The sequence below is a fragment of the Hemitrygon akajei genome, chromosome 4 (genome assembly GCF_048418815.1).
Source record: "Hemitrygon akajei chromosome 4, sHemAka1.3, whole genome shotgun sequence".
NCBI lineage: Eukaryota > Metazoa > Chordata > Chondrichthyes > Myliobatiformes > Dasyatidae > Hemitrygon > Hemitrygon akajei.
Genome location: NC_133127.1, coordinates 13,296,170 through 13,323,441, shown reverse-complemented (window position 1 = coordinate 13,323,441; position 27,272 = coordinate 13,296,170). Strand labels below are relative to the sequence as shown.

At 43.3% G+C, this 27,272-nt stretch overlaps 1 protein-coding gene across 1 annotated transcript in view; it reads left to right on the top strand.

Annotated features, from left to right (window-relative positions):
- The window catches only part of tlx2 (T cell leukemia homeobox 2), a 64,158-nt gene extending 57,424 nt beyond the window's left edge, over positions 1-6,734 (top strand). The window contains 1 exon segment of the mRNA XM_073041819.1: positions 6,151-6,734. Coding sequence (XP_072897920.1) covers positions 6,151-6,370 — 220 coding nt within the window. The 3' untranslated portion in view covers positions 6,371-6,734.
- Positions 6,735-27,272: the final 20,538 nt, after the last annotated feature.

Sequence of the window (27,272 nt, the reverse complement as noted above, 5' to 3'; positions counted from 1 at the left end):
GGCGACCCAGGTTCAATTCCCACCACTGCCTGTAAGGAGCTGGTACGGTCTCCCCATGATCATGTGGTTTCTTCCAGGTGCTCTGGTTTCCTCCCACAATCCAAAGATCTACTGGTTGGTAGGTTAATTGGCCATTGTAAATTGTCCCGAGATTAGATTAGGGTTAAATTAGGAGATTTCTGGGCAGCACAGCTCAAAGGGCAGAAGAAGGCATTGTATCTTAATAAAATTTAAAATTTAAAAAGTAAATTTTTCTACAGCAGTGATTTGCCATTGTCTTCTTCTGGGCAGTGTCTTTACAAGACGGGTGACCCCAGCCAGTATCAATTGAATGATTGTCTGCTTGGCACCAGACTTGTGATGTGCACCAGCTGCTCATTCGACCATCTACCACCTGCTCCCATGGCTTCACGTGACCCTGATCGGGGGCTAAGCAGGTGCTACACCTTGCCCACGGGTGACCTGCAGGATAGCAGAGGGAAGGAGCACCTTACACCTCCTTTGGTAGAGACGTGTCCCCACCCCGCCACTCAATCAGTGCATTAAGGTGGCAAAAAGAAAAGAAACTGGTGTTGCAGTTACAGTAAAGTACGCTGCAGGTAGACAAATGAAGTACCTGGACCAGTTAGATTCAGACTTCATCTTTATCCATTCAAAGGTTTGATATCAGTGGGATAGAAGCTGTCCTTGAGCCTAGTGGGAGGTCTTTTCTTGTATCCTCAGCCTGATGGAGAGGGGGAAGAAGACAGAATGACTGGGGTGGGTGGGGTCTTTGATTACACTGCCTGTTTTCCTGAGGTAGCGGGAAGTGTCCATGGAGGGTAAGTGGTTGGATTCATTGTTTCAGTCAAAATCAAGGTCGAGTTTATGGTCATCTGCACAAGCACACAGGTGCACAGGTGCGATTGAAAATTTCCTTACAGCAGCATCACAGGGACAGATGTCAGATACACCCCATTCACAACAAAAAAAATACCATAAACAAAAATAAGAAAAAAACACAATTGTAACAAAAAATGCATAAAGTCCATTGAGCGATCAAAGTGGTCATAACGTTGCTACACTGTCATGATCAGGGATTTGCCAAATCGTTCAAGATCCGAATGGTTGAAGGGAACTTGTTGTTTCTGAACTTGATGGTGTGGGACTTCAGGCTTTGCCCAGATGGTAGTCGCGAGAAGATGGCATGGCCCAGAATATTGTGGTCAGCTGTTGTCAAATCCTAAATCTCATTTAGTTTACTGGGTCATTGTCTGCTGTCAGTACTGGTTGTTTTTAATGTGGGAGGAATACTTGAGAGTTCAAGGTACATTTAGTACTAAAGTATGTATACAATAATGGGTGGTGGGGTGGAGATACCTCTCTACCAAAGGAGCGGTGAGGTGCTTCTTCTCTCTAGTAGCCTACAGGTCACCCTTGGGCAAGATGTAGCACCTGGTTAGCCCCCCCCCCCCCATTCAGGGTCACGTAAAACCACGGGAGCAGGTGGTGGATGGTCATATGAGCAGCTGGTGCATATCACAAGTCCTGGTTATGCGACCACCTATGCCAGGCAGACAATCTCTGAAGATTATTGACAATGGCTGGGGTCACCCGTCTTGTAAAGTCATTACCCAGAAGAAGGCAATGGCAAGCCACTTCTGTAGAAAAACTTGCCAAGAATAATCATGGTCATAGATGGAAAGACCATGATTGCCAGTGTAATACAGCATGGCACGCAAGGGTGCTGATGATAATGATTGTTTTGAGTTACCATATACAACCCTGAGATTCATCTTCTTACAGGCAGCCACAAAAAAAAGAAACGCAATAGAGTCCACTAGGGAAAAAAATGCAACAAAGACCATCAAACCCCCAGTGTGTTTAAAAAAAAGAACAAATTGTGCAAACAGTCAAAGAAGCAAATAAAGAATATCCAGAACATGAAGTGAGAAGTCTCTGACAGTGTGTCCCCAACACGGAGCCAGTTCAGCACTGAGGAGAGCGCAGATGGAGCCCGATGGCTGCAGGCCACAAAGTCAGCTCAGGCCTAAGGCGAGTAAAGCCTCAGGTAGCTGAACACTGGTTCATTTTTGCCCTCGGCCTCGATGCTTTAATCTTTTTAATCTGGCTCACTGCTTAAATCAGCTAAACATTTTTTGCTCTTGATCCCTGCCACTTTAATCTGGCTTTAAGTTTTGAACCCTGAACATTGATGAAATCACAAAGAAAGCATGCTGGCAGCTATATTTTATTAGGAGTTGGAGGAGATTCAGATCTGACTACACAGCCTAATTGCACGTCACTGACACGGGAATCTGATGCTTACCGCAAGGAAGTAGCAATTACCTGAAATCTGTGCAGCAAATTACCACGACAGACTGCCTGCCAGAGAGGAGAGGACAGCATGCGCCCAAACTTGCCACACGCATGGGAATTATGAATAGGATAAGACCACAAGAATGCAGGCATGAATGGGAAGATGGTATCTCCAACTCCATCAGTCAATTCATTCACAGAACGAGTGCACCTCCAGAGCAGATGCGTTGCGTTCACTTCACTCTCTTCACAATATCCAAAGCACTTTGGTGACGTTAGATTCTGATTTGTTAAATTCAAGGTTCTTTCAGATGTTGGGAACGAGGCACTGAACTTGTTACTTCACAATCATTTTATTAAACATTGATAGAACACAGGAATCAGAAGCAGAGACTAGTAGCAGAAGGCTTAAAGAGAAAGACACAAAGATATTAAGAATGAGAAGATGACACTCAGCGTGGAGCATTATTTTTATACTACATAGATAAGGAGAATCCCATTCAGATTTGTAGATAAGAGTTAACCAATGAGATGGCCATTATTCAAATAATGTAGTACCAAGTGAAACTTACACTATAATACCAGTACTATACCAATCCAGCCTCTTTAAGTTCGAGCCACTGAAATAACATATACACGTTATAGCCACTAGGAAGCATAATAAACTGAAACTTGTATATAAGTCATTATCATCATCATATTTTGCATCGTATGACTTAGGTGATCATGGTCTTTCCAAGACCATGATTGTTCTTGGCAAATTTTTCTACAAAAGTAGTTTGCCATTGCATTCTTCCGGGCAGTGTCTTTACAAGATGGGTGACCCCAGCCAATTTCAATACGCTCCAGCGATTGCCTGCCTGATGTCAGCGGTCTTATAACCAGGATTTGTGGTACGCACCAGCCGCTCATCTGACCATCCACCACCTGCTCCCATGGATTCACGTGACTCTGATCAGGGGGCTAAGCAGGTGCTACACCTTGGCCAAGGGTGACCTGCAGACTAATGGAGAGAAGAAGCACCGTACACCTCCTTTGGTAGAGACGTATCTCCACCCCAATGCCCAATGTATATAAGTAATGATATAAAATACAAGCAGGTAACTAATTGTTAAAATGCAAAGAAAATACAATGAAAGAGTCTAATCTAAGAATTAAACAATTGAAAACATCAGTGACATTTGCTGTTGCTATTGTGTTAATTTGCAAACAGCAGACAGTTCTCATCACCTACCTACAGGAAAGATATCAATAAACTTAAACTTGTAAGAGTGTCCCTTTAGAACAGATATGAGGAGGAATTTCTTTAGCCAGAGGGTGGTGAACCTGTAGAATCCATTTCCACTGGTGGCTGTTGGGGCTGAGTCATTGGATATATTTAAAAGCAGAGTTTGATAGGTTGTGGATTAGTCAGGGCATCAAAGGTTATGGGGGAAAAGGTAAGAGAATAGGGTTGAGAGTGATAATAAGTCAGCCATGACGGAATGATAGAGAAGACCTGATGGGCCAAATGGCCTAATTTGGCTCCTGCTTCTTATGATATTTCCTGGACTTGAGAACCTTATTTAAAAGGAAAAGATGAAGAGGTTAGGACTTTATTCCCTGCTGCACAGGAGAATGATGGTAGAGGCAGATGCATCAGGGGCATTTAAGAGACTCTTAGATCAGCACATGGATGAAAGAGGAATGGAGGGCTGTGTGGCAGGGAAGGGTTAAGGATGATCCCCAGGTTAAAAAGATCTGCACAACATCACGGGCTGAAGAGCCTGTACTCTGCTGTATAGTTTTAAAGAGGGGTTTGCAAAATTACAAAGCCTACAGCTAGGATGAATGCATGCAGCCATTCTTCCCTCGGGTTGGGTGAGGCTACAGCTAGACGTCATGGGTTAAGGGTGTGAGGTGAAATATTTAAATATTTCAGAATCAGAATCAGGTTTATTATCACCGGCATGTGACGTGAAACTTGTTAACTTAGCAACAGCAGTAAAATGCAATACATAATACAGAAGAAGAAAAAAGCAAAATAAGATAACAATAATAAATAAATAACTTTATTTATTTATATATTTAATAATTAGGCTTGGGTTAATTAGGTGGGTTACTGGACCTAACCTCTTCAGCCTTTCTTTATAACTCTGGTCCTCAATCCTAGCAATATCATAAGACCATAAGCCTCATGAGCAGAATTAGGACAGTCAGCCCATCAAGTGTGCTCTGCTGTTCCATAAGGATTGAACTGAGATAATAGACAATAGATAATAGGTGCAGGTGTAGGCCATTCAGCCCTTCTAGCCAGCACTGCCATTCACTATGATCATGGCTATTCATCCACAATCAATACCCCGTTCCTGCCTTCTGCCCATATCCCTTGACTCTGCTACCTTTAAGAGCTCTATCTAACTCTTTCTTGAAAGCATCCAGAGAATTGGCCTCCACTGCCTTCTGAGGCAGAGCATTCCACAGATCCACAACTCTTTGGATGGAAAAGTTTTTCTTTAACTCCGATCTAAATGGCCTACCCCTTATTCTTAAACTGAGATGCAGAGAAATTACTTTGGTCAGAGGGTGGTAAATCTGTGGAATTTGTTGCCATGAGTGGCTGTGAAGGCCAAATCATTGGGTGTATTTAAGGCAGAGATAGATAGGTTCTTGATTAGCCAGGGCATCAAAGGATATGGGGTGAAAGCAGGGGAGTGGGGATGACTGGAAGAATTGAATCAACCTATGATTGAATGGCAGAGCAGACTCAGGCCGAATGGCCTACTTCTGCTCCTACATTTTATGGTCTTATAATGGTTAATTTATTATCTCTTTCAACCACTCAATCAAAAATTTTAATTTAAAGAAAAATGATGTCGATTGTTTTCCCAAGCCAAGAAGAAGCAGAGTCAATGGAGGGCAACTTGGTTTGTGTGATGGCACATTTATACCATTTAAAAGGTATTTAGACAGGTATATGGATAGGAAAGTTTTAAAGTGATATGGGCCAAATGCAAGTAAGTGGGACTGGCTAAGTTAGGCATCTTGGTCAGCATGGTCCAGTTGGGTTGAAGGGCCTTCTGTGTGATATATTACTCAATGATTCTAAGACGGGGGGTTCCCAATACTATTATGCCATGGTCCAATACTATTAAGCAAGGGGTCTGTGGGCCCCAGGTTGGGAACCCTTGCTCTAAGGCAAGGGAGAATGTGCAGGCTGGTTTGGGTCTTTGATTAATGCTGGCTCTTTCGCCGAGGCAGCAAGAAGTATAGACAGAATCCACAGGGCAGAGGTTGGCTTCCATGATGTGCTGAACTCTCTGCAGTTATTTGCTTTCACAGGCAGAGCAGCTGCCGTGCAAAGCCGTGATGCATCCGGACAAGATGCTCTCTATGGACTATCGGTAAAATAGACTAGGATGTTACTCCTTAGAACTTAGAGGAGACTTGATAGAGGTATACAAAATTATGAGGGATATCTATAGGGTAAGTGCAAGCAGGCTTTTTCCATGGAGGTCGGGTGGGACTACAACCAAGGGTTAAGGGTGAAAGGTGAAAAGTTTAAGGGGAACATGAGGAGAAACTTCTTCACTCATAGGGGGGTGAGAGTGTGGAAAGAACTGCCAGCATAAGTCGTACACATGAGATCGATTTCAACGTTTAAGAGAAGTTAAGATCAGTACATGGATGGTAGGGGTATGGAGGCCAGGTGGAGGTCGATGGGAGTAAGCAGATTAAATGGTTCAGCACAGACTAGATGGGCTGAAGGGCTTGTTTCTGAGCCGTACTTCTCTATGACTCTATGACTCTAAGGCGATTTGTAACCATGCTCCTCTAAAGAAGTTTCCCACTGTGTTTTCTTTGTTAAACCAGAAGGCAGACAGCCGAGGAGCGGGAAGCTGAGAGGCAACAGGCAAACCGACTGATGATCCAGCTTCAACAGGAGGCCTTCCAGAAGTCGCTGACTCAGCCCATTCAACAGGACCCACTCTGCGCCCACAACGCTTCCCTTTACGCCCTGCAGAACCTACAGCCCTGGGCAGATGACAGCAGCAAAATCACCTCGGTCACCTCAGTGGCCTCTGTGGTCTGACAATCCCTCTGGGTTTTTCTTTTCTTGCTCACCTGCAGAGACTCTCAAACTCCTGGTACCAAATCGCGCTGCACAATACCGTATATATTACTGGCTGGAATTTTTCATTTTCAATGTTAACTCGAATGTTACCATTTAAAAAAAAAAGTACTTGCTAAAGGGTTATTGCAATGCAAAAAAAAGGTAATAAAAATATGATTCAATAGATAAAACTTTTATTTGTGCTATTTTGACATTGCTAGCATGCAGTCAGGAGTAAGACATTTAGCCTCTTGCCTTGTACTTTGTCCACTGTTCAGTTTCCATGTCTCAACTTATAAAGTTCAAAGTAAATTTATTATCAAAATACATATATGTCACCATATACTGCCTTGAGATTTATTTTGAGATACATAGGGTTGAACAATCCATCAACTAACCTTTGAAGCCTGACTCCACCTCTGTGATTAGCTTTATTTATCATATGCTCACAGTTGAAAGTAAATTTTATTATCAAAGTACATATGTTACCATATACAACCCTGAGATTCTTTTTCCTGTGGGGATACTCAGCAAATCTATGGAATAGTAACTGTAACAGGATCAGTGAAATATCAACCAGAGTGCAGAAGACAACAAACTGCAAGTGCAAATATAAATACATAGCAATAAATAACATGAAATAATGAGATAAAGAGTCTGTGAAAGTGAGATCACTGGTTGTAGGAACATTTCAATGATGGGGCCAGTGAGTGTAGTTATCTCCTTTTATTCAAGAGCCTGATGGTCGAGCGATAGTAACTATTCTTGAACCTGGTGGTGAGAGTCTTGAGGCTCTTGTACCTTCTACCTGATGGCAGCAGCGAGAAGAGAGCGTGACCTGGGTGGTGGGGATCTCTGATGTTGGTTGCTGCTTTCCTGCGACAGTGTTTCATGTAGATGTGCTCATTACATCGAAGCACACAGTTAAATGTGTCATTTGCATCAAATCAAATCAGCGAGGATGTGCTGTGGGCTTCCAGAACCAAATAACATGCCCAGAACTTACTAACCCTAACCTGTATGTCTCTGGAATGTGGGTGCAAACCGGAACATCCAGAGAAAATCAACACAGCCACGGGGGAATGTACGATCTCCTTACAGGCAGTGGCAGGATTTCAGCCCAGGTTGCTGATCACTGTAAAGCGAAGCACTAACTGCTACTCTACCCCGATTCCTTCTGTACTCATGACTCAATACCATGGCTTTCCCAAGCAGACAACTTCCCCTGAAACTTGACTGTTTATTCCTCCCCAGAGATGCTGCCTGATTTCCTCCAGCATTCTGTGCGTGTTAGTGTGAATAAAGGTGCTTCTCTTCCATCACCTGGGCTGTCCTTTTCGTCTGAGACCAATGCCCTTGATGCAGGGTTTCTCCAGCCAGCGAAACAACCTCTGAGCATCTGCCCTTCACATAGAACATAGATCAGTATAGTACCGGAACAGGCCCTTCAGCCCACAGAGTCAGGCCTGAACATTAAACTCTAAAGCTCCCTCATATAGAACATTGAATATTGCGTGGTGTAGCAAAGGAACAGGTGTTTTGGCCCATGTTATGTGCTGAACAGATTATTATAAAACTAAACTAATAAATTAAACTAGTCACCTCTGCCTGCACATTGTCCATATTTCTATATCCCTTTATGTTCATTTATCTGTCAAAAAGCCTCTTTAATGCCACTTCTTGTGCCAAGATGAGGCCAGCCTCAGGGTGCAGGAGTAACACCTTCCTTATATTCAGTCTGGTACCTTCCAACTTGATGGTATGAATATCGATTTCTCCTTCTGGTGGACCAATTCACCCCCCCCCCCCAACCCCCACTCTGACCTTTCACTTCCTCTCACCTGCCCATTACTTCCCCTGGGTCCCCTTCTTCTTCCCTTTCTCCTCTTGTCCACTCTCCTCTCCTCTCAGATTACTTCTTCTCCAACCCTTGATCATCCCCATCTACTCGGCTTCACCCTTCGCCTTCTAGCTATCCTCCTTCCCCTCCGCCCACCTTTTTATTCTGGCATCTTCCCCCTTCCTTCTCAGTCCTGAAGAAGGGTCTTGGCCCAAAATGTCGACTGTTAATTCATTTCCATGGATGCAGCCTGACCTGCTGAGTTCCTCCAGCATTTTGTGTGTGTTTCTTTAATGCCATTATCACTCTGTTTCCACTAGCCTAGGTAGCCCTTTCCAGGCACTTCCCGCTCTCTGTGTAAAAATAAATTGCTGCACGATCTCCTTTATAAACTCCCCAGCTCACCTTAAGGCTGTACCCTCTCATTTTCTGGAATTGTATATGTCTCAACAATGCAAATTCTAAATTGAACCCCAATTCTGAGCCTTTCCCGATCAAAACCTCTTTAAATATGCAACCAACAGAATGCATACTGCTGTGTTTGAGTGCAGAGCACACCAGGAAGCCAGCATGCAGGCTATTCAACTGAACTTTATTGATAATGCTGCTTGTACAATATGGTTTAGGATTAACCCATTAACTACCACAACACATCCAGAGAAATGGTGATAATTAAACTAGCTGTCAAAGATAGCAAGATAGCATAGTCACTCGGAGTAAATGTATTGTTAACAAAGTACATATATGTCACCATATACAACCATAGGATTTATTTTCTTACGGACAAATTTAATGAATCCATGATAGAATAATAACCATAATACTCAAGACTTCTACTGTATGTTCTTCTGTCAGGGAAACCAGATTAAAATTAGATGCTGTCCCATTTTTTTAAATTTCAGACAAATAGCATGGTAACAGGTCCTTCTGGCCCAATGAGCCTGCCCTGCCCAATTATACCCATGAGACAAATGGACCTACCATTCAGTACGTCCTTGGAAAGTGGGAGGAAACCGGAACACACGGAGGAAGCCCGCACAGTCACAGGGCAAACTTACGTACCCCTTACAGACAGCAGCAGGAATTGAACTTGTACTTTAGTAGTGTTGTGCTAACCGCTACAGTATTGTGCCACTGCAACAGTTTGCACTGTTTTCATAGTCAACAACTTAACTTGTTTCTAGATTTATCAATGCTAGTGCTGCCTTTCCCTAACCACGTCTATCGGTATCCATCGATATCAATTTGCACGCCAATGTGTTTCATTCAAGCTTCAAAATTGTTTAATGTCATTTCCTGTACACAAGCATAAAGGAGAACAAAAGAACTGTTACTCTAGATCAGATGCAGCACAAAAACAACACAATAAGATAAAGTACAATAATTTTAAAAAGCACAATAAATACAAATAAAGATAGCTTGTAGACATGGATTGATTGTATGTCCATAAAGTGACACTAGGAACAGGAGTGCCTGTACATAAGGTTACTCTGACAGGAAATGATAAAAGTAGTAAACACAAAATATTCTGCAGATGCTGTGGTCAAAGCAACACGTACAACACGCTGGAGGAACTCAGCAGGTCAACCAGCATCCGTGGAAACGAACAGTCAACGTTTCGGGCTGAGGTTCCTGACAAAGTGTCTTGGCCCGAAATGTCGACTGTTCGTTTCCACGGATGCTGCCCGACCTGCTGAGTTCCTCCAGCGTGTTGTGCGTGATAAAAGTAGAGGTGTTTGGTAATGTGGAGGGGTGGGTTAGTGGGTGGAGGTGTTGATTAGACTCAGTGCTTGGGGAAAGTAACTGGTTTGAGTCTGGTGGCCCTGGTGTGGATGCTGTATAGCAACCGCCCCCCCCCCCCAACTTGATGAGAGTGGGACAAACAGACCATGAGCAGGGTGGCAGCATAGGTTCTTGAATGTGACAGGACCAGGAACTCAGACATTTAGGTTGTAAGGGGCTACTTGAAAAGATGATGGAAGCTGTCACCAATTACATGTAAAGAGTAGTTCCAAGATCACCTCAAGAGCTGAGAAATGTGGACCGGCACCATCCGAGGACCTACTGCAGCTCAACAGGATGAAAACTGAAAAGGTAGAACAGCCACAGCAGATGCTGAAAATTCCTGCCATCAGTAATTGTAGGTTTTGAGCCAGAATTACCAGCTTGTGCATAAACGCTGAGTGCTTGGAGATCCAGTCCAGCACATTGGATGAGAGGCAAGCAAACTTTGCACTGGTGCAGCGGTCAGTTAGTGGCCGCCTAACTTCATGCTTGTTATCATGGAGGGATCATTGGGGTACAGGTTTGGAATCAGGTGCCTATTGCACAGGATGCTGGATTTGGGATTGGTGCCTCTGGAATATGCTGGACTTCAAGATGATATTACATGAAGCATCGAGCATTCTAGAGTAGTACAGCCTGTGCCGACCTCTTAACCTTCTCTAAGATCAATCTAACCCTTCCCTCCTCCACAGCCCCATATTTTTCTTTCATCCATGTGACTATCTAAGAGTTTCTTAAATGTCTGTAATGAATTTGCCTCTATAGCCAACCCTGACAGAGTATTCCGCACACTGAGCACTCTCTGCGTGAAGAACTTACCACTGTCATCTCCCATATACTTTCCTTTAATCACTTTTAAATTATGCCCATTCGTATTGGCCATTTCAGCTCAGGGAAAAAGGCTAAGCTGTCCACTCTATTTATGTATCTCATAATCTTATTCACATCTATCAAGTTGCCTCTCATCCTCCATCACTCCGAAGAGAAAAGCCCTAGCTTGCTCAACCTATCTTCATAAGACATGCTCTCTAGTGCAGGCAAATCTCCTTTGCATCCTCTTTGAAGCTTCCACATCCTTCCTATAATGAGGCAACCAGAACTGAACAGAATAGTGCAAGTGTGGACTAACCAGGGTTTTACGGAGCTGCAACATTACCTCACAACTCTTGAACTCAGCCCCCCCAACTCATGAAGACCAACACACCATACGCCTCCAATCGACTTGTGTGGTAATTTTGAGGGATATTTCGACATGAACCTCAAGAACCTTCTGTTCCTCCTCGCTACCAAATATTCTACCCTGGGTAAGCTTCTGTTAAGGTTCCCTTTTTTTCCTCTTACTGTACCAAGTGTAGTAAACGGCTATTGTGTGTTCTTCATGCTGGATGTTAGAGTCCTTGGAGACCCAAAGCCTTGAAGACCATATTATGGATCTGGAGCAGTAGCTGGATCAGCTTGTACAGGAGAGTGAGGAGATAATTGATCAGAGTTACGGGGAAGTAGTCACCCCGAAGGTGGAGGAGGCAAGTAGCTGGATGACTGTCAGGACAAATGGAAATGTGAATAAGCAGTTGGCACAGACCACCCCTGTGGCCATTCCCCTCAAAAATAAGCATGCCGCTTTGGATACTATTGCGGGGGACTCCACACAGGATTGCCTTAGGGACTCCAGCTTCAGATTAGTCCTCAGGGTTTACTCCCAAAGGCATACCCATGAGTGGGTATAGCAGCACACAGCGGAGGTTTGCGATCTGAGTTTTCCTTCTCTAGATAAGCTGCCAGCCATGGCTGACAAGCCCTATCTGCCTGAAGTGTCTGGTTTTAAGGTGCTAATAACCTGCCTTTGCCCCATCTCCTATCAGGAGAAATGGCTGCTCTGGGCATATTAGCTAAACTACATGTGAAGGCCATGAGCTGGACTTTGTTATCAGAGGCTATTTGAGATGCACACCATTGAGAGCATTAAATGAGAATTGGGAGGTGTCCCCTTTACCACCTCCTCTCCCTCTTCAATGATAACCACAAGGAACCATCAGTTTCAAGATAATTATGCAGATGGTGGATACTGTTGGTGGGGACGACCTACCAGGGACAAGTTGCAGTGGTTGTGTCGCTGGCATTGAGACTGGACCCTCAGCTCAGAAGGGAAGGAGGGAAAAGAGGCGAGCAGTAGTGATAGGGGATTCGAGAGTTAGGGGTACAGATAGGAGGTTCTGTGGAAGAGATCGAGAATCCCATATGGTCTGTTGCCTCCCTGGTGCCAGGGTCTGCAAAATCTCGGATCAAGTTCTCAGTATTCTCAAGAGGGAGGGTGAGCAGCTGGATGTCGTGGTCCATGTAAGGACCAATGACGTGGGTAGGAAGAGTGAGGAGGTCCTGAAAGGTGGGTTTAGGGAGTTAGGTGCCAAGTTAAAGGACAGGACCTCCAGGATAGCAATCTCAGGATTGCTACCAGTGCCACGTGCAGGCGTGTTTAGAAATAGTAAGAGAGCGCAGATCAACACGTGACTGAAGACATGGTGCAGGAGGGAGGGCTTCAGATTTATAGATAATTGGGAAGTTTTCCAGGGAAGGTGGGACCTGTTCCAGCGGGACGGTTTATATCTGAACTGGAGGGGGACAAATATTCTTGCAGGTAGGTTTGCTAGAGAGGCTCCAGTGGATTTAAACTAGATACAAGGGGGAGGCGAACCAGAGTGTAGGAACAGATGGATGGGAGAAGGAAGAAAAAGAAGATAGTTAAGTTGTTTGCACCGTTAGTGATAAACAGAGAGTAAGAGGTGAAGAATTTCTTAAATGCATTTATTTTAATGCTAGGAGCATTGTAAGAAAGGTGGATGAGCTTACAGCATGGATTGATACCTGGAAATATGATGTTGTAGCTATTAGTGAAACATAGTTGCAGGAGGGGTGTGATTGGCAACTAAATATTCCTGGATTTCGTTGCTTCAGGTGTGATAAAATTGGAGGGACAAGAGGGGGAGGTGTTGCATTGCTTGTCAGAGAAAATATTACAGCAGTGCTCTGGCAGGATAGATTAGAGGGCTCGTCTAGGGAGGCTATTTGGGTGGAATTGAGGAATGGGAAAGGTGTAGTAACACTTATAGGGGTGTATTATAGACTACCTAATGGGGAGCGAGAATTGGAGGAGCAAATTTGTAAGGAGATAGCAGATATTTGTAGTAAGCACAGGGTTGTGATTGTGGGAATTTTAATTTTGCACAAATAGACTGGGAAGCCCATACTGTAAAAGGGCTGGGTGGTTTGGAGTTTGTAAAATGTGTGCAGGATAGTTTTTTGCAGCAATACATAGAGGTGCCAACTAGAGAAGGGGCAGTGTTAGATCTTCTGTTAGGGAATGAGATAGGTCAGATGATGAAGATATGTGTTGGGGAGCACTTCGGGTCCAGTGATCAAAATGCCATTAGTTTCAATATAATTATGGAGAAGGATAGGACTGGACCCAGGGTTGAGATTTTTGATTGGAGAAAGGCTAACTTTGAGGAGTTGTGAAAGGATTTAGAAGGAGTGGATTGGGAAAATTTGTTTTATGGGAAGGATGTAATAGAGAAATGGAGGTCATTTAAAGGTGAAAATTTGAGGGTACAGAATCTTTATATTCCTGCTAGGTTGAAAGGAAAGGTTAAAAGTTTGAGGGAGCCAGGGTTTTCAAGGGATATTGGAAACTTGGTTCAGAAAAAGAGAGATATCTACAATAAATATAGGCAGCATGGAATAAATGAGGAGCTCGAGGAATATAAAGAATGTAAAAAGAATCTTAAGAAAGAAATTAGAAAAACTAAAAGAAGATATGAGGTTGCTTTGGCAAGTAAGGTGAAAATAAATCCGAAGGGTTTCTACAGTTATATTAATAGCAAAAGGATAGTGAGGGATAAAATTGGTCCTTTAGAGATTCAGAGTGGACAGCTATGTGTGGAGCCAAAAGAGATGGGGGAGATTTTGAACAATTTCTTTTCTTCGGTATTCACTAAGGAGAAGGATATTGAATTGTATAAGGTAAGGGAAACAAGTAAGGAAGTTATGGAAACTATGATGATTAAAGAGGAGGAAGTACTGGTGCTTTTAAGGAATATAGAAGTGGATAGATCTCCAGGTCCTGACAAGATATTCCCTAGGATCTTGAGGGAAGTTAGTGCAGAAATAGCAGAGGCTCTGAGAGAAATATTTCAAATGTCATTAGAAATGGGGATGGTGCCGGAGGATTGGCGTATTGCTTATGTGGTTCTATTGTTTAAAAAGGATTCTAAGAGTAAATCTAGCAATTATCGGCCTGTAAGTTTGACGTCAGTGGTGGTTAAATTAATGAAAAGTATTCTTAAAGATGGTATATATAATTATCTGGATAGACAGTGTCTGATTAGGAACAGTCAACATGGATTTGTGTTTGGAAGGTTATGTTTGACAAATCTTATTGAATTTTTTGAAGAGGTTACTAGGAACGTTGACGAGGGTAAAGCAGTGGATGTTGTCTATATGGATTTCAGTAAAGCCTTTGACAAGGTTCCACATGGAAGGCTAGTTAGGAAGGTTCAATCGTTAAGTATTAATATTGAAGTAGTAAAATGGATTCAACAGTAGTTTGATGGGAGATGCCAGAGAGTAGTGGTGGATAACTGTTTATCAGGTTGGAGGCCAGTGACTGGTGGTGTGCCTCAGGGATCTGTACTAGGTCCAACGTTGTTTGTCATATAAATTAATGATCTGGATGATGGGATGGTAAATTGGATTAGTAAGTATGCAGATGATATTAAGATAGATGGTGTTCTGGATAATGAAGTAGGTTTTCAAAGCTTGCAGAGGGATTTAGGCCAGTTAGAAGAGTGGGCTGAAAGATGGAAGATGGAGTCTAATGCTGATAAGTGTGAGGTGCTACATTTTGGTAGGAATAATCCAAATAGGACATACATAGTAAATGGTAGGGCATTGAAGAACGCAGTAGAACAGAGTGATCTAGGAATAATGGTGCATAGTTCCCTGAAGGTGGAATCTCATGTGGATAGGGTGGTGAAGAAAGCTTTTGGTATGCTGTCCTTTATAAATCAGAGCATTGAGTATAGGAGTTGGGATGTAATGTTAAAATTGTACAAGGCATTGGTGAGGCCAAATTTGGAGTATTGTGTACAGTTCTGGTCACCGAATTATAGGAAAGATGTGAACAAAATAGAGAGAGTACAGAGCAGATTTACTAGAATGTTAGCTGGGTTTCAGCACCTAAGTTACAGAGAAAGGTTGAACAAGTGATAAAAACTTATCATAATATGATAAGTTTTTATCTGCAATTTGAGAAGGATAAGGGCAGCTCGGAGATGTCAGTGTTGCAGTTGAACAAAGGAGACTATGGAGCCATGAGGGAGGAGCTGGCCAAAGTTAACTGGACGGATATCCTAGCAGAAAAGACAGTGGAACAGCATTGGCAGGTATTATTGGGAATAATGCACAAGGTGCAAAATCAGTTCATCCCCCGGAGAAGGAAGGATTCAAAGGGGGGAAAGGGGCCACAGTGGTTGACAAAGGAAGTCAGAGATTACATAGCATTAAAAAAAAGGAAGTATGACAGAGCTAAGGTGAGTGGGAGGACAGATGATTGGGAAATTTTTAAGGAACAACAGAACTTAACTAAAAAGGCAATACGGGGAGAAAAAATGAGGTATGAACGCAAGCTAGCCAGGAATATAAAGGAGGATAGCAAAAGCTTTTTTAGGTATGTGAAGAGAAAGAAGATAGTTAAGAACAATGTTGGGCCCTTGAAGAATGAATTGGGTGAAATTGTTATGGGAAACAGAGAAATGGCAGAAGAATTTAATAAGTACTTTAGATCTGTCTTCACTAAGGAAGACACAAGCAATCTCCCAGATGTATGGATGGGCCAAGGACATAGGGTAACAGAGGAAATGAAACAGATTGACATTAGGAAGGAAACGGTGATGAGTAGACTGATGGGACTGAAGGCTGACAAACCCCCAGGTCCAGATGGTCTGCATCCTAGGGTACTAAAGGAGGTGTCCCTGGAAATTGTGGATGCATTGGTAATCATTTTCCAATGTTCCTTAGATTCAGGATCGGTTCCTGAGGATTGGAGAATGGCTAATGTTATCCCACTTTTTAAGAAAGGAGGGAGGGAGAAAACAGAGAACTATCGACCTGTCAGCCTAACATCAGTAGTGGGGAAGATGCTAGAGTCCATTATTAAAGATGAAATAGTGGCATATCTAGATAGCAGTGATAGGACTGGGCCGAGCCAGCATGGATTTACCAAGGGTAAATCATGCTTGACTAATCTATTGGAGTTTTTCGAGGATGTAACCAGGAAGTTAGACAAGGGAGATCCAGTGGATGTAGTGTACCTCGATTTTCAGAAGGCATTTGATAAGGTTCCACATAGGAGATTGGTGGGTAAAATCAAAGCTCAGGGCATCGGGGGGAAGACATTGACATGGATAGAAAACTGGTTGGCAGATAGAAAGCAAAAGGTAGCGGTGAATGGGTGTTTCTCGGAATGGCAGGTGGCGACTAGTGGGGTGCCACAGGGCTCGGTATTGGGACCACAGCTGTTTACGATTTAGATGAAGGCATTGAGAATAACGTCAGCAAGTTTGCTGATGATACTAAGCTGGGTGGCAGTGTGACATGTGATGAGGATGTGAGGAGAATTCAGGGTGACTTGGATAGACTGGGTGAGCGGGCAGATACTTGGCAGATGACGTTTAATGTGAATAAGTGTGAGATTATCCACTTTGGGAGTAAGAACAGGAAGGCAGATTATTATCTGAATGGTGTAAAGTTAGGTAAGGGAGAAATACAAAGAGATCTAGGAGTCCTTGTTCATCAGTCACTGAAGATGAATGAGCAAGTGCAGCAGGCAGTGAAGAAGGCTAATGGAATGTTGGCCTTTATTACAAAGGGAATTGAGTACAAGAGCAAGGAAATCCTCTTGCATTTGTACAGGGCCCTGGTGAGACCACACCTGGAGTATTGTGTACAGTTTTGGTCTCCAGGGTTAAGGAAGGACATCCTGGCTGTAGAGGAAGTGCAGCAAAGATTCACAAGGTTAATTACTGGGATGTCCGGACTGTCTTACGCAGAGAAGTTAGAGAGATTGGGCTTGTACACGCTGGAATTAAGGAGATTGAGAGGGGATCTGATTGCAACATATAAGATTATTAAGGGATTGGACAAGATAGAGGCAGGAAATATGTTCCAGATGCTGGGAGAGTCCAGTACCAGAGGGCATGGTTTGAGAATAAGGGGTAGGTCATTTAGGACAAAGTTAAGGAAAAACTTCTTCTCCCAGAGAGTTGTGGGGGTCTGGAATGCACTGCCTCGGAAGGTAGTGGAGGCAATTTCTCTGGATGCTTTCAAGAAGGAGCTAGATAGGTATCTTAAGGATAGGGGAATCAAGGGATATGGGGACAAGGCAGGAACCGGGTATTGATAGTAGATGATCAGCCATGATCTCAAAATGGCGGTGTAGGCTCGAAGGGCCGAATGGTCTACTTCTGCACCTATTGTCTATTGTCCATTGTCTATAAGTTAGGTCTTTATTCTTTGGAGTGTAGAAAGTTAAGGGGGGACTTTTATAGAGGTATTTAAAATTATGAGGGGGATAGATAGGGTTGACATGGATAGGCTTTTTCCGTTGAGCATAAGGGAGATTCAAACAAGAGGACATGAGTTGAGAGTTAGGGGGCAAAAGTTTAAGGGTAACACGAGAAAGAACTTCTTTACTCAGAGAGTGGTACCTGTGTGGAATGAGCTTCCAGTAGAAGTGGTAGAGGCAGCTTCGATATTGTCATTTAAAGTAAAATTGGATAGGTATATGGACAGGAAAGGAATAGAGGGTTATGGGCTGTGCAGGTCGGTGGACTAGGTGAGAGTAAGCGTTCGGCATGGACTAGAAGGGCCGAGATGGCCTATTTCCGTGCTGTAATTGTTATATGGTTATATAGATAGGAATGGTCCTTGTATTTTCATGCTATATTGGAGAAAGGTCAATCTTGGTGGCATCTGAAAGGATCTGGCAGGCATGAATTGGGATAGGTTGGTTTCTGGGAAAGAAACGCTTGGTAAGTGGGAGGTTTTCAAACATGAAATATTGAGAGCACAGAATTTGTATGTTCCTTTAGGAGTAAAGGATTATGATCAGAGATTAAGGGAGCTAGGGCTTTACTGTTTGGAGAGAAGGAGGATGAGAGGAGACATGATAGAGGTATACAAGATATAAAGAGGAATAGATAGAGTAGACAGCAGCGCCTCTTCTTCAGGGCACCACTGCTCAGTACAAGAGGACATGGCTTTAAGGTAAGGGGAGGGACGTTCAAGGAGGATATTAGAGGAAGATTTTTTACTCAGGGAGTGGTTGGTGCGTGGAATGCACTGTCTGAATCAGTGGTGGAGGCAGATACACTAGTGAAGCTTAAGAGACTACGAGACAAGTATATGGAGGAATTTAAGGTGGGGGGATATATGGGAGGTGGGGTTTAAGGGTCGGCATAATATTGTGGGCTGAAGGGCCTGTACTGTGCTGTATTATTCTATGTTCTATGCTGGTGAATACTTATGCAATCAATTATTTTGTGTTTTATATTTGCAATTTAGATAACTTTGTAGAGATCTGTTTTCACTTTTGACACAAAAGAGTCTTTTTCTGTTGATCAGTGTCAAAAAAAAGCCAGATTACATCCAATGTGATTCAATACTGTAAAACAATAAACCATGAAAACTTCCGGGGAGGGGGAGTGAATACTTTTTATAGACACTGTACAAGAATAGGGATGTGACGCTGAGGCTTTATAAGGCAGTGGTGAAGTCTCACCTTGAGTATTGTGTACAGCTTTGGGCTCCTCATCTGAGAAAAGATATGCTGGCATTGCAGAGGTTTCAGAGGAGAGTCACAAGGATGATTCCAGGAATGAAGGGGTTACCATATGAGGAACGTTTGATAGCTCTGGGTCTTTACTCACTGGAATTTAGAAGGATGGGGGGTGTGGTGTGAGTGGGGATGGATCTCATTGAAACCTTTCAAATGTTGAAAGGCCTAGATAGAGTAGACTGAGTAGATGTGGAAAGGATGCTTCCCATGGTGGGGGAGTCTTGGACAAGGGAACACAGCCTCTGGATAGGGGAGCGTTCATTTAAAACAGAGATGCAGAGAAATTTCTTTAGCCTGAGGGTGGTGAATTTGTGGAGTTTATTATCACAGGCAACTGTGGAGGCCAGGTCATTGGGTATATTTAAGACAGAGCTTGATAGGTTTTTGATTGGACACAGCATCCAAGGCAGACGGCCAGGGAGTGGAGCTGAGGAGCGGAAAAAAGGATCAGCCATGATTGAATGCTGGAACAGCCTCGAAGGGACAAGTGGCCTAATTCTGCTCCTAGGTCTTATGAGCTTATGGTCTTATCTCTAGAGCTTACAGAGAATGGTGCAAAAATCAAAGAAAAAAAACATCCAGTGATTGGTTGTTCTGTGGGCAAAAATTCATTGTTAATGAGAGAGGTCAGAGGAGAATGGCCAGACAAGTTCAAGCTGTTAGGAGGGCAACAAGAACTCGTATAAACACATGTTACAACAGTTATGCGCAGAGGAGCATCTTTGAACACACAATAATTCCAACCTTGAAGCGGATGGGCTACAGCAGGAGAAGAATTTACTGGAATTTAGAAGATTGAGGGGGGATCTTATTGAAACGTATAAAATTCTAAAGGGATTGGACAGGCTAGATGCAGGAAGATTGTTTCCGATGTTGGGGAAGTCCAGAACGAGAGGTCACAGTTTAAGGATAAAGGGGAAGCCTTTTAGGACCGAAGTGAGGAAAAACTTCTTCATACAGAGAGTGGTGAATCTGTGGAATTCTCTGCCACAGGAAACAGTTGAGGCCGGTTCATTGGCTATATTTAAGAGGAAGTTAGATATGGCCCTTGTGGCTAAAGGGATCAGGGGGTATGGAGAGAAAGCAGGTACAGGGTTCTGAGTTGGATGATCAGCCATGATCATACTGAATGGCGGTGAAGGCTCGAAGGGCCGAATGGCCTACTCCTGCACCTATTTTCTATGTTTCTATGTTTCTAAGACCACACCGGGTTCCACTTCTCTACATAATAAGAGGCTACTGAGTGTATATTCTATCAAAGAGTATTAATAAGCTTATTCCAGTAGAACCCTGGTTCCTTAAGGTTGTTATAGCTGTCGGAGGGCCTGATGGTAGTGGGGATAAGCTCCCACTACCTATCAAATGCTCCCAATAGTGTGTGTCTCAAATAGGCTCCATCAACCAAGTCCGGCTCCTGGTTTTCACGTGTGCCTCAGCTACTAAGCCACACAGAACTATTTCTACTGAGAAAGGAAGGTTACTGGAGCCTTAAAACCAGTCATTTCAGGCAGATGGGACTCATCAGTCCCATCGATAGCAGAAGGAAAACTCTGATCTCAGACCTCCGCTGTCTTGCGGCTTTGCCCACTCATGGGGAAGACTTCAGGAGTAAATTCCGAGGGAAAATTCCAGAGCTGGAGTCCCTAGGGCAGCCCCACATTGAGATTAACACTGACTGGCAACTCCGCAACGCCGCAGGTGCCACACTGTATCGGTCTTTGAAGTTCCTTTGAATTCATCAACTCTCCATATCGTACTGCCCTGGCTTGTGTACCAGCTTGCATATCGACTAATGGCATAACGTAGATAACTAGGACACGGCATCCATGGTCGGTCCCAGCCAACAGAGGGCCTCAAAGCGGAACGCAGTGCTTGGATCAAATGCACGTTTTACTGGAGTGGTTGAAATGAAGTTTGCATTTAGCCTCAGATCCTGTAACATGACTTCAGCCACTTGCAAATGCACCAGCATGTCGAACACATCAAAACAAGAACTTAGAGGAATTCAGTGAAAAGACATCAGTCATGGCAGTGGAGAGCTGCCGATCAGATCAAAGACTGGAGTGCATCAGAAGGAAATGCAGGCTAGAGGCTCATCACCGGGAAGAAAGAGTTCAGTGAGAGGATGTCAGTGAACCATGAATGATCTGCAACAGAAGGAATAAAGCAGGTAGCAGAATTCTTTAAACATGAAATAAGCGCAGGGTCGTCTGCAGAAAGCAGAAGAGCGTGACCAACGAATAGCTAAAACACCAATTAAAGAGGCACCGATTTCTATAGCAGAGGCATTGACAAAGAACAAAATAAACACTGAATCTTAACTGACTGAGTTGAAGAAAGCAAATAAGGAACAAAGAGTCGAAGTTTCCGGCCCAGACTCTTCATTCATGAAGGGTCTCGGCCTGAAACGTTGACTCTATTCCCCTGCATAGCTGCTGCCTGACCTCCTGAGTTCCTCCAGCATCTTGTGTGTGTTGCTCTGGATTTCCAGCATCTGCAGATTCTCTTTTGTTTATGAAGCAGATGTCAAGATGGCACCAACAAACAACGGTTCCTGGGGCGACATCTCCCAGATAGTCAATTATTTCAGATTTTCTACGCCTTTTACTTATTCTTTTTATCTTAATTGTGTTTCAGAAACTGATGTTGCCTGTGATTACAGTTTAGAGTTCAAGTGAGTGATCCAGCGCCCTGCTGTCCCCAAGAAATTTCCAGGAGAGGACCGTGAACACGAGTTGTTAGGAGACCAGAGATGGGGTGCGGGGTCTTGATCGACTCCACTTCTCACTGATCGAAGCGCCTCTACCACCAACCCTGGCAGGGTGTTCCACACTCTGTTTAAAAAAAACTACCTCTGACATTCCCCCTTATCCTACCTTCAGACACTTTAAAATCATGCTCCCTTGTATAAGCCATTTCTGCCTTGGGAAGAAGTCTCTGGCTACCCAATAGATTCTTAGGGTCATAAAGCACAGAAACAGGACCTTCAGTCTGTACCGAACTGTTGCTCTGGATAGCCCCATCGAACCGCACCCGGACCATAGCACCCCCATACACCTCCCGTTCATGTACTTATTCCTCAACAAAAACACGTTGATTTCTGAAGACTTTATCAACGTTTCCCAAAACCTTCGGAAGGTCAACAAAAACCTCTGGACACCAACTCCTGTAGGTTCCTCTCCAAGTTGCATACTATGAGTCATAGAATACTATACTACAGAAAAAGGCCCTTTAGTCCATCTAGTCCATGCTGAACTATTAATCCCATCAACCCGCACCCGGACCATAGACCTCCCTACCTCTCCCACCTGGGTACCTATCCAAATTTCCCTTAAATCGAACCCGCAGCCACCACGTCTGCTGGCAGCTTGTTCCACACTGTCACCAGCCTCTGAGTGAAAATATTTCACCTTTCATCCTTAACCCATGACCTCTAGTTCTAGTCTCACTCAACCTCAATGGAAAAAGTCTGCTTGCATTTACCCTGTCAACACCCCTCATAATTTTGAATACCACTATTAAATCTCCTCTCAATCTTCTACATTCTAAGGAATAAAGTCCTAACCTATTCAATCTTTCCTTATCACTCAGGTCCTCCGGTCCTGGCAACATTCTTGTAAATTTTCTCTTGTACTCTTTCAACCTTCTTTATATCTTTCCTGTAGGCATGTGACCAGAACTGTATACAATAATCCAAATTAGGCCTTAACAGCATTTTATACAATTTCAACATAACATCCCACCTCCTGTGCTCAATATTTTGATTTATGCATGCCAATGCACCTAAAACTCTCCATATGACCCTAACTACCAGTGATACCACTTTCATGGAATTATGAATCTGTATAACCAGATCTATTCTACCACACTCGTCAGTGCCCTACCGCTCACCATGTAAATCCAACCCTGATTTGTCCTCCCTAAGTGCAGAACCTCACTCTGTTGATTCAGATATGCCTTTTTTCAACACATTTTTCCAGCTGGTCTGGACCCCACTGCAAGTTTGATAGCCTTCCTATCTTGGTGTCATCTGTAAATTTACTGATTCAGTTTATCGCATTATCATCCAGATCATTGATATAGATGACAAACAATGAACACAGCACACCACTAATTAGAGCTTCTAGTCAGAGAGTCAACCTTCTACTACCACTCTCTGGCTTCTCACGCAAAGAAAAGTCTAATCCAATTTACTACCTCATCCTGAATGCCAAACTGAACCTTCTTGAAAAACCTCCCATGCAGGATCTTGTCAAGTGCCTTGCTAAAGTCCATGTAGACAACATCCATTGCATTGCCTTCATCAACTTTCCTGGTAACCTCCTCAAAAACTCTATAAGATTGGTTAGATACAATCTACCACTTACAAAACCATATTGACCATCCCTAATCTGTCCCTGTCTACCCAGAGAGCAACTAAAAGAATCATTAGGAAGGAAAAAGATGAAATATGAAAGAAAGCTAGAAAACAATATCAAAGTGGATAGTAAAAACTTTTCCAAGTATGAAAAAATAAGAGAGATGACAGTGGATATAGGATGTCTAGAAAATGAGGCCAGAGAGTTAATAACAGGGCCAAGGAGATGGCAGATGAACTAAATGAGTATTTTTCATCAGTCGTCACTGTGGAACACACAAGCAGTGTGCCAGATGTTGAAGGAGGTGGGGGAAGAGAAGTGAGTGCAGTTACTATTCCAAGGGAGTAGGTGCTCTAAAGCCTGAAAGACCTAAGGGAACATTAGTCACCAGGACCAGATGAACTGTACCCTAGGGTTCTGAAAGAGGTAATGGAAGAGATTGTGGAGGCATTATTGATAATCTTTTAAAAACCATTGGACTCTGGCATGGTGCCAGAGGACTGGACAATTGAAAACGTCACTCCACTTTTTAAGAAAGGAGGAAGGCAGCAGAAAGGAAATTATAGACCAGTTAGCCTGACCTCAGTGGTTATGAAGATGTTGCAGTCAGTTATTAAGGTTGAGGCTATGGAGTACGTGGTGACATACAGGCAGCTGTGGAGGCCTGGTCATTGGGTGTACTTCAGGCAGAGCTTGATAGGTTCTTGATTGGACACGGCATCAAAGATTACAGGGAGAAGGCCGGGGAGTGGGTCTGAGGAGGGGAACAAAGGGTCAGCCATGATTGAATGGTGGCCAAATGGCCCAATTCTGCCCCTGTGTCAAATGGTCTTAAGGTCAAATGCTTATATATCCAGTCTCTTAGAATACCTTCCAATAACTTTCCCACTAGTGGCATCAGGCTCACAAGCCTATAATTTCCTAACTTTTTCTTAAGACCTTTCTTAAACAATGCAATAACTTCAGCTATTCTCCAATCCATTGGCACATCACCCATGGCTAAGGAACTTTTAAATATCTTTGCAATTTCTGCTTTAGGTCTCACAAGGTCCAAAGGAACACCTTGCATGCCCTAGGGATTTATCCACCCTGATTTGCTTCAATTCTATCCATGACCTTGTTGCTGCTTTGTCTCACTTCTATAGACTCTGTGTCCATCTCCCAAGTAAATACAGGTGCAAAAAATTATTTTAAGATCTCTCCCATCTCTTTTGGCTCCATGTATAGATGACCACTCTGATCTTCAACAGAACCCGTTTTGTCCCTTGCAACCGTTTAATATATCTGTAGAAGCCTTTGGGATTCTCCTTCACCTTATCTGTTTGAGCAACTTCATGCCTTTAGCCGTCCTGGTTTCCTTCTTAAATGTTCTCTTGTATTTCTTATACATTTTTGCCATACATTCATCATAGTTGTAACATTGTAAGTAGCTTATCGTTGTAAATACTTAAAGGGAACATGAGGAGGAACTTATAGAAAAGTACTGCACAGGTGCAGGCTCTTCAGCCCATCTAGCCTGTGCTGACTACTTAAACTGCCTAATCCCATTGACCTGTGAAGGGAACATTGCCCTCCATACCCCTGCCATCCATGTACCTATCCAAATTTTTCTTAAGCATTGAAATCAAGCTTTCATGCACCACTTGCACTGGCAGCTTATTTTACCCTCTCATGACTCTCTGAGTGAAGAGGTTTCCCCTCATGTTCCCGTTGAACATTTCACCTTTCACCCTTAACCCATGACCTCTAGTTGTAGCCCCACCCAGACTCAGAAGGACTACAACTCATTCTTCAGTTAGAGGATGGAATGAGGTGCCAGCAGAAGTCTGGATGTGGGTTCAATTTCAAGATTTAAGAGAAATTTGGCTAAGTACATGGATGGGAAGGGTATGGAGGCTATGGTCCAGGTGCGGGTCAATGGAGTAGGCAGAATAACAGCTCATCACAGACTAGATGGGACAATGGGCCTGTTTTGTGCTGTGTTGCTCTATGACTCCATCAGGCTCCAGAAACTGGACCACATCGACAGGAACATGGATAGTTAAGGCTTAGAAGGATATGCGCCAAAGCATCGGAAATGGAATGGATGTGATGAGAATCTTGCTCGGCATGGACCAATGGGGCCAAAGGGCCTGTTTCCATGCTCTATGACTCTATGGCACTATCGATCTGACTCTACGACACAGAGATGATCTTGATAAATTAATTCACTGCAGTACCAGCTAATTAAAAAATGTCAAATTGCCTATGAAAAAAGTGATTCCACTTTTCCTCTCCCATTCCTGCTAAACATACGCTCTTCAAACCTTTACCCAATTCTCTTTCTGAAGATACTGCTCATCTATTGTTGCACAGTTCATTCCAGGTCACAAATCCCTGTGCAAGACTAATTCTCCTCAAAGTCAAAGTCAAAGCAAAATGTATTATCGAAATACATACGTATACACTCAGTGGCCACTTTGTTAGTTACACCTGTACCACCTGCTTGTCAAAGCAAGTATCTAATATTGACGTGGTAGTGCAGTGATTAGTGTAACACTTTGCAGCTCCAACTGTAAGAACAGGGTTCAATTTCCACCATTGTCCGTTAGGATTTTGTACCTTCTCCTTGTGACCACGTAGGTTTCCTCTGACATTCCAAAAACGTACGGGTTAGGGTGAGCAAATTGTGGGCATGCCATGTTGCCATGTCCCCATTGCTTCTGGTGTCAACATAGCACGCCCACGACTCACTAACTCACTAACTCTAACTCATGTGTCTTTGGAATGTGGGAGGAAACCCACACGGTCACAGGGAGAATGTACAAACTCCCAACAGGCAGGGGTGGAAATTGTATCGCCCTTAGAACGTACTCGTATTGTGTTGGTCGTTGAGGCAAATAACGCATTTCAATGCAATATGACAAGTAAAGGTACTTTCTAAATCTTTAAATTCTTGATAAGCAAGGTGAAAGATTATCAGGGAATATGAAATGGAGATTACAACCAAATATGTCTAAGGGGCTGAATGGTTTACTTGCTCCTGATTTATCTGCTCTAATGCAGGAGTTCCCAACTTGGGGTCCACGGACCCCTTAGATAATGATAGGGGACTGTGGCATAAAAAAGGTTAAGAGCCCCTGCTCTAATGTGGAGCATCATTCCATTCATTCCCCAAGTCTTGTTAATGGGCCTCAAACAACTGATATAAAGCACAATCTCATAGTCAGCCCACAAATCAAAGTCACTCACTCTCAACTGATCTTTCCCCCGTGAGTCTCAAAATGGGAAATCAAAAGTCTAAACACAAGAAATTCCACAGATGGTGGAAATCCAGAACAACAGACACAAAATGCTGCAGGAACTCAGCAGGTCAGACAGTATCAATGGAAGGGAATAAATAGTTGACGTTTCAGACCGAGACCCTTCATCAGGACTGAAAAGTAAGGGGGAAGGGGTTTTCTGGTAAGCAGTTTATCCCCAACGGGGAGACTGTGATAAGACAGAGATTTTGTTAACAAGTATGGCAGCAGTTTTCATGTTTCACACAGGTAGCTACACTTTTTTTTAAAGCTCAGTACAGCACTGAGAAGCACAATGAATGGTTAGTGACTACACACTCAGTGGCCACTTTATTAGGAACACCTGCTCATTAATGCAAGAATCTAGTCAGCCAATCACATGGCAGCAACTCAATGCATAAAAACACACAGACATGGTCAAGAGGTTCAGCTGTTGTTCAGACCAAAGATCAGAATGGGGAAGAAATGTGATCTAAGTGTCTTTGACCATGGAATGATTGTTGGTGCCAGACAGGGTGGTTTGAGTATTCCTGAAACTGCTGATCTCCTGGGATTTTCATGCACAACAGTCTCTAGAGTTTACAGAGAATGGTGTGGAAAACAAAAAAAAAATCCAGTGAGAGGCAGTTCTGTGGGTGAAATGCTTTACTGACGAGAGAGGTCGGATGAGAATGGTCAAACTGGTTCAAGCTGACAGGAGAGGTGACAGTAATTCAAATAACCATGT